Source organism: Rhincodon typus, chromosome 26 (assembly GCF_021869965.1).
Source record: "Rhincodon typus isolate 14 chromosome 26, sRhiTyp1.1, whole genome shotgun sequence".
Classification (NCBI taxonomy): domain Eukaryota; kingdom Metazoa; phylum Chordata; class Chondrichthyes; order Orectolobiformes; family Rhincodontidae; genus Rhincodon; species Rhincodon typus.
In genome coordinates this window covers 28982508-28994664 of record NC_063357.1, presented here as the reverse complement: position 1 = coordinate 28994664, position 12157 = coordinate 28982508, and the positions used below count along the sequence as shown (strand labels likewise).

Genomic DNA, 12157 nt, shown 5'->3' with positions numbered 1-12157 from the left:
GTTTGCCACCATGTGGGCTATCAATGCAATGTGAATGCTATAAAAATATACTTTTCCTAACTGGACTTCTAAGATAAATATTTTGCGCAGCAATAATTAGCATGTATATCTCCAATGTTTCACCAATTAGCTCATCAGTAGAATGCATCAAACATAGAACGCTTCAATACATACAACACTGCAAGTTTATTTTGGCATATACAATGGATGTTTGAGGTATTGAACAATCATCCCAAGGAGGTTAATTGTATGCAATTCCAATTATCTCAGGATACTATTACAAATTGTTCAACAGGAATAAGACTGCAATGCTTGGCTCTGCATTGTATTTTTCTATTCAAATGAACAGCATGATCTGAAACTGAACTGGACTAGACATGTAAATATAGTGGCTACTAAGACAGGTCAGAGGCTCGAAATATTGCAGTGAGTAGGTCACTTCCTAATAACCCAAAACCTGTCCACATGACACACATCAGGAGTGTGATGGAAGACTTGCCACTTGCCTGGATAAGTGCAGTACCAACCACACTCAAGAAGCTTGATTGACACCACATCCACAAACATTCAGCCACTTCACCACAACGCTCAGTCATAACATTGAGCACTAACTACAAGATGCATGCAGAAATTCACCCACAATACTTAGACAGCACCTTCCAAACCCACAAATACTCCCATCTAGAACGGCAGCAAGTATATCAGAAAAACACCACCTGCAACATCTCTTTCAAGTCATTCACCGTCCTGACTTGGAAATATATTGCTGTTCTTCATGGTCATGGGGTCAAATCCTAGAATTCCCTCCCTAATGGCATTATGGGTCTACCTACAGTACAGAGATTGCAGCAGTTCAAGAAGGTAGCTTGCCACTGCCTTCTCAAGGGCAAATAGGCACAGGTAATAAACACTGGCCCTGCCAGTAATGCTCATGTCCTACAAGTGGGGAAAAAGGGGGCGGAAGGTAGTTACTCAACATTAAGGCAGTGATTGACATGAATTATCAATCCTCTAAATAAATGGTAACTCCTTGATCAAAGAGAAACCCTCTGTGACTAACAGCTTGGTTGGTACAGGCTTTTATCTCATAACCTTAATTTGAGGTCTGCATAAAAAGAAATTCAGGCAGCATAAGGCAAATGTTGCAACAAATGTTAGATGAGTTTTAACATTTAATGCCAGCCTGATATCAATTGGGTTAGTCAGATGGTTACATTAAGAAAAAGTAAGAGGACTATAGATTCAGTATTTTTTCAGTTACGAGAGACCATATATTTTCCATTTTTTGGAATTATAAACAGAAATGGAGATTGAACTGTGATAACTTTTTTTAAAAAGTTTTGCAACTTGATTTTCAACTATTGCATATTGTTGAGCTATGCAATACAATGTTGCTTTTTAGAACTGAGAAAAGAAAAGTTGAGACTGAAAAGCAGCAAGAATCTTTCAATTTTAAATAATTCTGCCTATCAACAGCTCTTTGGTTGTGCTGCAATGTTAAAAGAGCTGTTTAAGTGTCAAGAGCAGCAGAGAGTGAAACATCAAGAATCTGCAGACATCATCCCTCTCTCCATGAGTGAAAAAAGACAGAAAACGTCAAAGATTTAAAGGAAGACTTTGTGCAAGAAAAGATCTAAGTTCAGTTGATCAACCAATGAATCAAGGTATACTGTCACTGTACCAACAATTGCATCTCACCACTGCAAAAATCAAAAGGACTGAAAGAGAAAAAGAACTTTCCACCTCATGGTTAGAGTTTTGACCTGTGGAATTTGTTTACTCTGTGAGATTCTTTCCCACCCATAGAGTATATCTTAGACCATTTGTCTTTTGTCTGTCTTAATCATGATCGTGTTTCCATATTCTGAAGAAGTGTCATATTGGACTTGAAATATAACTGTTTCTCTCCCGATTGGTGCTACCAGACATGCTGAGTTTCTCCAGCATTTTCAGCTTTTGTTTGGGATTTTAGAAGGTGTATTATGTGCCTAAATTAGAAATCCTTTCTTCTTACTATTCTTATAAATTCAAGTGAGATGCTGCCACTGAAGGAACCTAGAGTGGTTTGCTTTCATCTTGAGTGGCAGTCAGTCAGAGAAATTGTGTTTTGGTGGTGTCATCTACCTCCCAGTGTCTCTGACATCCATCATTATGAAATGCTTCAAGAGGTCAGTAATGGCATACATCAACTCCAACCTCCCAGACTGCCTTGATCTGCTATAATTCATGTATCATCACAACAGGTCCACAGCAGACGTTATCTGCCTGGCCCTACGATCATCCCTGGAACATCCGGATAACAAGGACACCTACGTCAGACTCCTATTTATTGACTTTAGCTCTGCATTCAACACCATAATTCCAACAAAACTCATCTCCTAACTCCAAGACCTAGAACTCTGCTCCCCTCTCTGCATCTGGATCCTTGACTTCCTGACCCGCAGGCCTCAAACAGTAAGGAGAGGCGACAACACCTCCCCCATAATAATTCTCAACACCGGTGCCCCGCAAGGCTGCATACTCAGCCATTTTCTATACTCCTTACACGTTCAGGTCTGTGTGGCCAAATTCAGCTCTAATTCGATTTACAGATGTTCTGATAACACCACCATAGTTGGTCAGCTGTTAAACAATGATGAGACAGAGTACAGGAAGGAAATAGATAGCTTAGTGGCATGGTGTAAAGACAAAAATCTCTCCCTCAATGTCAGCAAAATGAATGATGTGGTCATTGACTTCAGGAAGCAGAAAGGAGGACATGCCCCTGTCTATATCAATGGTGCTGAGGTAGAGGTGGTCAAGAACTTCAAGTTTCTAGGAGTAAATATCACCAATGATCTATCCTGGTCCATCCATGTTGACGCTGCAGTCAAGAAAGCACACCAATGCCACCTATTTCTTCACAAGGCTAAGGAAATTCAACATGTCCACAATGACTCCTAATAATTTTTACAGATGCACCATAGAAAGCATTCTATCTGAATGTATCACAGCCTGGTGTAGCAACTGTTCTACCCAAGACTGCAAAAAGTTACAGAGAATTGTGAATGTAGCCCAGTCCATCAAGAAAACTTGCCTTCCTTCCACTGAGTCCATCTCCATTTCCCCTGGCCTTGGGAAAGCAGCCAACATAATCAAAGACTCCTCCTACCCGAGTTATACTCTCTTCTACCCTCTTCCATCGGGCAGAAGATACAAAAGTTTGAAAACATGTACCGACAGATTTATGAACAACTTCTTCCCCATTGTTACCAGGCCTACAAATGGACCTCTCATATTAGAGTAGATCTTTCTCTGCATCTTCTCTGTAGCTCTAACACTGATTTCTGCATTCTGGTCTATTACCCTGATGTACTTACATAAGGTATGATTTATCAGGTTAGTATGCAATACATTACTTTTCACTGTTTTTCTGTACATGTGACAATAATAAGTCAAATCATTGGAGTTTTTATACATCTTGTGATGATTGTGGTACAGTGAGGCATGATTATTAGCACACTATTCCCAGTCAAGTCATAACGCAGTAATTCAAGGATTGTTGAAATATGCATCTTGCTGTGAAAAACAACAATATGTATGAGTTTATCCATGTAAGAAAGTAAAAGTACTTGTAAGTCAGAAGCTAGTGTAAGACTTCAGTGGCATGCTTATCGTTCTTTTAATCAACAAAAAAAACTCACATGATCTGAATATTTAGTGAGTGGCTGGAGAAACTAGTATGGCAGATGCTGAGAATTGATTTTATCGAAGTACATAAGCTAATTAATGGAGCAGAAAAGTTAAATTTAAAATATTACTTCAAATTAAGTGGATAACTTTAATGAGGAGACATTAGTTCAAGGTGGTAAGTGGTAAATTTAGAACAGGTATCAGGAAAAAGTTCACTCAAAAATTGTTAAGATAAGAAATGGAGTTTCAGATAGAGTTTGCAAAGAGCCCGGAGATAGGGAAGAAAGAACTGTAATTGCAACTGAATAGGCTAGGACATGACAGGTGGAAAATAATGTGAATGTATAAAGGCAGAACACTTCTCAAATGGTGAGAGGTTGGGAAGTTTGTACCTAGGTATCAGTATTTCCGCTAATTTTCTTCCTTGTTGCACAGGCCTCTGAGTTCCATGCACAGCAGTGACTTCTAGAATCGGAAATCAATGCTGCAATCAGCATGCGCAGCCATACAGCTTAGAGGGAAAATTGCTGGGTATCCTTGTTCACGAGATACTAAATGCTACCGTGCAGGTTCAGCAAGCCATTTGGAAGGCTGATAATATATGGCTTCATCACAAGGAGACTTGATTACTGGACTAAAAATGTCTTGCTGCAGCTGTATAAAGCTTGCTAAGACCTCGTCTGGATTACTGGGTACAGTTTTGGTTCGCTTATTCAAAGAGGGATCTACTTCTCAGATTAATGCCTAGGATGGAAGAATTTTCCAATGAGTGACTAAGGAGACTAGTTCTGCATCCTCTAGGGTTTTAAAGAATAAAAGGTGTGTGATCTCACCAAAATGTATAGAATTTCTACAAGTTCTGACAGGATACATGTAGATAAGATGCTTCTCTTGACTGGTGAGTCTAAAACCAGGGGTCATAATCTCAAGATAAGGGGTTGACCATTTAAGATTAAGAGTTGTAAAAATTTCTTAACATAGACGGTAGTGATTCTTTGCAATTCTCTAGTCCAGAGTGTTGTGGATGCTTAATCATTAAAACCTTCATGACAGAAATCAATGGGTTTCTGGATTCTAATGACATCAAGGGATATGAATACTGAGGTCATGATCTAATTGAACAATGGAGCAGGCTTTTGATTGACTGAATGGCGTGCTCCTCATCTTTGTTTAACTCGCAGACAGGTTTTAAAGAATTTCTGGATGGATAAATTAACAACCTATATAGTACTTTAAATAAAACTTATTTAGGCACTTCACAGGAGCATTATACTGTAAAAAAAACTCTGACACCAAATCTCAAATGGCAATATTCAAGAAGACGTCAAAACATGACCAAAGAAGTATATCTTTTTTTGCATAAGGGAACCAAAACTGTATCCAGTAATCCAGATAAGGTCTTAGCAAGCTTTTTAAGAATTATCTTAACAAAGAGAGAGAGGGCAGAGAATGTTGAAGATGTTTTATGTTGGAGGGCAGGAGGATACAGGACTTCTAATGTTGAGAGAATTGGCAGCTGATCACACAGCCATGAACATTAGAACAGTTTAAATCAGGACTGATTAAGGGGCCATAATTAGGAGGGGGCAGTTATCTGAAAATTTTGTGGAGGCGAAAGAAATCACAGAGATAAGGAGAGGCAAAACAGTTGGAGCTGTTAGATTTAAAATCAAGCATGAGTTTTATCATCAAGGTATTAGGTCAATCTATATCAGTGAACACAGTGATCATTGGTGACCAGGACTTGGTGCAAATAAGGAGATGGCCAGCAGTGTTTTGGATTACCTATAGGAAGGGAGGAACATGGAGATTGGGCAGCCGTGCATTAGATTAAATCAAATCTAAAGCAAAGGCATGAAATGGGATTTACAGATGAGCTGAGGCAGAATAAAGGTTAAAAATAGTCAATCTTAGTGACGTTGTAGATATGCAATCAAAAGCTTCTCTCAGGAACAAATATGATACCAAGATTTAGAATTATCAGATCAACCATGATTTCATTGAATGATGGTTGAGACTTGATGGACCAAATGGCCTACTTCTGCTCCTATAATTTATGGTGACAATTGCCTAGCTCAGTCTGTTAGCCTATCTCCTCAATGTCTCTCCTTTGGCAGTTATGAAATGTTTGATACTTTTTCTTAAAGACTTGGGAGTTCTTTTCCCCCACAACAGTGGCCTCTCAAAGCACATGTAGGTGCTTTGAGAGGCGCCTGCTACTTTAAACAGACTTGAGAATAAAATGGAAGAAAAAGGAAGATTTATTTCAATCTGTGCATCATTTACTGTGTGTGTGTTTGGTGCGGTGAGACTTAGGCTCCGCACTAAGTTGTAAGAAACCATAAAAAGTGTGATAAGTTCAAAGATAGTTCCAGATGGCTAAAATTACTAAGGTTATTTCCCAATTTGCATCACTGACCATTCTGGTTATTATTTATCTCGAGTGGAGAGATATCCACAAATACCGACCTCAGAAAATAAGATATGATTCAGATTTCACAATCCAGCACATACTATATCAGGATCAAACAATTCTGAAGGCCTAAACAATAGTTACCCTGTTCTGTCCAACCATAACTGAAAATGTTACCGCAATATTCCCCAGGAAATTATCATCTCATTTGAATAAGTTCATTTTCTTTAGATTTGGCTCTATCCAGGATTCAGCCACTGCTCACTGCCGATACTCACCGACAAAGAGCGAGCCCCGGGCCTGCAGTTACAGCCACTGCCGTATGAAGCTGACGGTCAGCCCGGACTGTCCAACAGCGGCCACTCTCGGGGCACCTACATGGCCCGGCCACCGGCACTGAACAATATCACCGACTCAGCTCGACCAGCGACACCCAGGATCGGCTCACTCCGTCCCGCCCTCCGCCTGCCCAGCAGCGCGGCTCCACGCAGCGACAGCGGCCAACTGCAATGGAGCGCACCCTCCCGGTGGGAGGACCGGCCAACAGCCCAGGCGACACCGCTCTCCCTAACATAAAAGAATTGGGATAACACAGTGCGGAGCTGGAGGAACAGCAAAGCTGACGTTTCGGTTCGGGACCCTAAGGGTGCTGCTCCCTGGCCTGCTGTGTTCCTCCAGCTCCACACCTTTTCTGATGAAGGGTCCAGGCCCGAAATGTCAGCCTTTCTGCTCCTATGATGCTGCTTGGCCTGCTGTGTTCATCCAGCTCTACACCTTGTTATCTCAGACTCCAGCATCGGCAGTTCTTACTATCTCTATAAAAGAATTGGGGATGCTGGAAATCTCAAACAGAAACTCAGCAAGTCTAGCAGCATCTGAGGAGAGAAGACAGATTTACCGTTTCAATGACGCTACTCATTTGACTCTGCTTTCTCTCCACAGATATTGCCAGACTTGTTGAGTTTCTCCAGCTCTTGGTTTTCGTTACATCACCCCTTCTTCCTTATTCCTCCTACAACTCCCTTCCTTTATTCCCGCAGCAATGCTCTATTTTCTTCGGCAACACAACTTCACTCCTTTTGTTTTTATTCACTTATAGGATGCGGTAGTCACTTTTCACACCATTGACGTGATTAATACCTTCTCGCTGAATATGTATAGAACGCATTTTCAGCCTTCGCTGAGATACCGCACAGATTCGTGGTGTTTTCTGTGATAGTCCGGGGGAAGAACAAAAAGACGTCCCCAAGCGCTTTAACCCGATTAAATAAATTTGAACTGAAAGACGATGTTCTAATGTAAAAATAAAAGCGAATTTACACACAGCAAACACCCAGAAACAGCAAAATGAATCGGTTCTGATGAAGTCATTGGACTCGAAACGTTAACTTTCTTCTCACAGATGCTGCCAGACCTGCGTTTCTCCGGCAATTTGTTTTTGTTTCAGATCTTTGTTTTTGTTTTATTACAGCAATATGAATGGTTAGATAATCTGTTTTCTAATGTTGATAGAGAATGCAGTGAATGTCGGTCAGCACACTGGGGATAATTCCCCTGCTGTTAGAATTATGCTACTGGATTACTATCGTGCAAACTTAACATAAAACCTGCTGCCAGACCTGCTGAGATTTTCCAGCAATTTCTGTTTTTGCAGCAAATTTAACATTTCATCAAAAAGGCACTTCCATCACTGTAGCACTCCATGCAATCCAGAACCTTCTGACTCTAGCAAGAATGTTACCACTCAAAAGACAGCCATAACCCACACTTTTGAAAAGAAAGGTAAAATCAAGGGAACTGGGGTGGAATTGAATTTAGATCTGTATGTGCAATCTTCGTGTTCAGATCATAAAGCCGACTTGCGAACCCATTTTAGCTCCAAATGCCGAGCTGACCCCCAAGCAGGAACATGGGCGGGGACATTGCTCGCATGTGCACACCCCAGACAGAGGTACTGCGCATGCGCCGCTGCCAGCGGAAGTGTCCGTCTCTTCAAAATTCTCTATCCGGTAGGAGTGGACCCGGTCAGGTATGTTAATAGAGCATCAAGGTGCTTCTTCTACGTGATTAGGAGGTAGTAACCTACATCGACAAGAGGAAAGGATTACACAAAAGTCTTACTTATTTCTTCTATTTTGCTTTAAGACCCCAAGCTAATAATTATTGCCGTGTATTATTTGGTCAAATTCTCTTATTATCTTCTCGTGTTATCCGAGTGCAGCAATGTCCGAAGTTCTTAAAAACTTCTGAATTCCTCTGTAGATGCAAATGAGAATTTCACTGAATGAGGAAGATGTAACCAATGTTGGTGGTATTGAAAGGTATAAGACTTATTCTAAAGTTAATCATGAAATAATGCATTTATATGGGGTCTTTCGAGGCCCTGCTTCCAAGTACTTCTGAAATTATGATAGAAAGAAACACTAATGTGTTTGAAGGAGAAATTAGTGTAGACCATGTGTCCCGAAGATTGGCAGATCGTATCAACCCGAATCCTTCAGCTGTTTGCAACATGCGAGAAACTGACTATACAATCAGCCTGTACTTGCAAAACTCAAACACTGTCCAGCATAAAATATGAGATTGGACAGCATTTCCTAAATAAGCCTGAGTTTGATAAGAAATATGTTTACAACTAATTTAAGATTGTCATTTGGGGTTGCAGTGTAGCATATGCATGTACAGGTAACTACATCTGGTCTCTATTTTTGGCAGACAGACAGAATGGTGCATACATTATTTCAACTTAAGACAGCAACTATTCTCTGGTTCATTCCTCCGAGTCATTGTGCCAAGTTTATATTTACATAAGCTTAACCATTTAACTGTCAATCATCACCTAATTGGTGCTTTCTCTATGACAATGTCTGTATCAATGAAACCACTTGTCAGCCAATTAGCATACTTCTTACAAAGTTATACAATGTTGTTCCCCTTTACATTGGTTTTCTTGTGAATGTTTTAATGAGTGTAAGACAAAATGATTTGATAAAATGCATCTTTTCTCAGCCACACTCCAATCTTGCTTAAATATGTTTCATAACTATGAGAAAAAAATGAATGTGTTTATTCCCAAAGGTTAATGGATGTGTTGTTGAAATGTGATATGGACAATGAAAATGTGAGATTTATCCAGAGGCTATAGTGAACATCATCTTGAAGAGGGACGATAAGATATATGTAAAGTAGAGAGGAGTATTGCGAGAGGTGTTCTGTTGCTGAAATTATTTATTCTGCACAGAGAACAAACATTCAATAAGTTAGACATGCTTCAAATAGTACAAGTTGGAGGCAAGAATGTAAACTTGCAGTACACTGACAACATGGCACTACTTGCAGAATCATAAAATGTGATAGATCAAGTAAAATCTATAAGTTTAGAATATAGATTTAGTATTTACACCAAAAAGTCTCAAACAATAGTAGTTAGAAGGAACACATTACAAGAAATTGGAGTGAAAATGGAAGTGGATGAATAATGTGACACTGGAATAAGTAGATAAGTTTATTTTTTACGACAAAAGTAAACAGAAGATGGCAGATGTGATCCAAAAGTAATTTTGTAAATATGAAAGATGTATTCATAACACAAAAATACTCAAGCCTAGTAACAAGGAAAGAACCATAAACTGCTGTTCATTTTCCTGTATACCTAGAAAACTGAAAACTAAGAGGAAGATAGAGGCCTTTTAAATGTGATAACTAAGACATAGTTAAAACTTCCATAAACAGAATAAGACAAATAAAGAATACTTGAAATTACAAATGCTAAAAGAACTCCAAGTGGGATCAGTCTAGGTGTGGATGACAGATGTCGCAGAGTGGACACAGCAAAGCTGTGATGGCGCAAAAGACTTCTGCCTTGAGTATGACAAACAAAAACAGCCAATCTCCCAGCAGAAGTAGTTAGAAGCAGCAGCAATGCGTTCTCTGCCACAGAGTTCCTTAGAAGTATAATGCATGTTGGGTTTTAATATATGGAAACTGACAACTAATTACAGAGAGAAAGGTCTTATAAAAGGCGGTGAGATAAGGCATCAAGGAACTAAATATTGGAAGAACGTATCTGCTGTTTTTTGAAATGTAAAGAAAACTATGTAAATAAAAGTTGTTTCAGTAAATATTTTTGAGCTATTTTGTGTGATATTACAAAATCTCATTCACTTTAATGCAGGCAGTATACAAAAATGTCAGCAAGAACTGCCTCTGTCCATGCCAAATGGATTATAGGAAAAGTGATTGGGACAAAAATGCAGAAGACTGCCAAAGTCAGAATAACTAGACTTGTGCTGAATCCGTATCTGTTAAAGGTAAAATGAATTGTTTTGAGATGTATAAAATGTTTTGCAAATTAGAGAAAGCCAAGGAAAATCTATTCATTCTGAACCTTTCTTTTGTTGATTCATAATCTTGAACTCAGTTTTATTAACAAAATTGTGCTATGATTTAGGCATTATTTTTCCCAATTAATTATTGCCAATAGTTAGTATTTCTAAGATCTGTATATCAAGATTTATTGGTTTGTAATCTGAACTTTTTCACTTACTGTTTAGTTAAAAAATTGAGAATTATATTAAATACTCAAGGCAGTACTTACCAAGATTTAACAGAATTTTAAATTACTTAGATATTTTACACACTCTTCACATCACTAAATATTTGACTTTTGCTTTGTATCCAGTCATTACTTTGACTTTCCTAAACAGTAGATTTTATTTTACTTTTATTTGTAGAAATATTTCTTATAGAAAAATTGTTTTGCATAGTCTCAATTCAATTTTATGTATGTGTTTATAGTCGCTGTCTACATGCATGTTTGAAGTGAAGTTCAATCTTGTAGATATCAAGATTTTACTAACTATCTGTAATTTTACAGAATAAAAGGCTATGAGTTTCCAATCCACTAATTCACATTTGGCAAATCTTGGATCATTCAATAGCAATAAAATAAAGTTGATATCAGTAACAACATGAATTTCAAGCTCTCAGACAGCCATAAAAATCCAACTGGTTCATCAGTGGCCCTTCAAGAAGAAACCAGGGATAAACCAGTAAATGTCAGCCCTGCCCAGTGGCATCCATATCCTGTGAAATTTAAAAAAAAAATGTCCAGCACCTTTGCTAATAAACACACCAGCCAGCAGATAGATCTAGAGTTCTGAACACTTTAAACTTTAGGGCAGCATGGTGGGTCAGTGGTTAGCACTGCTGCCTCACAGCACCAGGGACCCTGGGTTCAATTCCACCCTTGAGCAACAGTCTGTGTGGAGTTTGCATTTTCTCCCTGTGTCTGCATGGGTTTCCTCCTGGTGCTCTGACCTCCAGGTAGGTGAATTGGCCATGCTAAATTGTCCATAATGTCCAGGGACACACAGGCTGGGTGGATTACTCTTGGGAAAAGAAGGTTGACAGAGATAGGGAGGGTTGGTGTGGACACGATGGGCCAAATAGCCTTCTTCCACACTGTCAGGATTCTATGATAAACTCTTGAAAAGTAACAAATGCGTACTGTGTGTTTTAATTGCATTTTTAATGTTCATTCTTCTACAGTTTTACAATAAAAGGAAGACTTATTTTGCTCATGATCCAAAAGAACAGTGCACTGTGGGTGATATCGTGCTTCTAAAGGCTTTGCCTGAACGAAGGACCAAGCACGTTAAACACGAACTGGCAGAAATTGTGTTCAAAGTTGGAAATATCATTGATCCAATCACACAGAAACGCTGTGGTGGAAGCAGAATTATTGAACCTGTTAAAGACTCTGATTTAGATACGGGATCCCTCAGTGATCATATGAAGAATTTAGAGATCAATGGTGTGCAGAATAATTCAGAACATAAAACCTCTGCAGGTTGAACCATAATTAAATATTTATAAATTTGGATGTATATTTAATAAATATTCATATTGCAAATGTTATTCAGAAACAAAAAAAGTACATTTTTTATGCAAAAGAAGTGTACGATGATTCTCTCATCTTGCATTCATGTTTTCCTGCACTTTGGAAGTGATTGGATTTTCTGAAATCTTAGTAAAATAAACCTAAATGATTTCATATACTCAACATTCAAG

At 38.8% G+C, this 12157-nt stretch overlaps 1 protein-coding gene across 2 annotated transcripts; it reads left to right on the top strand.

Moving 5' to 3' along the window:
* The first annotated feature begins 8001 nt into the window (after positions 1-8001).
* mrps17 (mitochondrial ribosomal protein S17) lies at positions 8002-12149 on the top strand. Of its 2 annotated transcripts, none has more exons than XM_020534200.2 (3): positions 8002-8114; positions 10260-10395; positions 11636-12149. In XM_020534200.2, the coding sequence occupies exons 2-3, from the start codon at positions 10273-10275 to the stop codon at positions 11939-11941; spliced, it is 429 nt and encodes a 142-aa protein (XP_020389789.1). In that variant the 5' UTR covers positions 8002-8114; positions 10260-10272; the 3' UTR covers positions 11942-12149. The 2 variants fall into 2 exon arrangements, with proteins under 2 accessions (XP_020389789.1, XP_048468603.1); XM_048612646.1 differs by lacking the exon at positions 8002-8114 and adding an exon at positions 8115-8406.
* Positions 12150-12157: the final 8 nt, after the last annotated feature.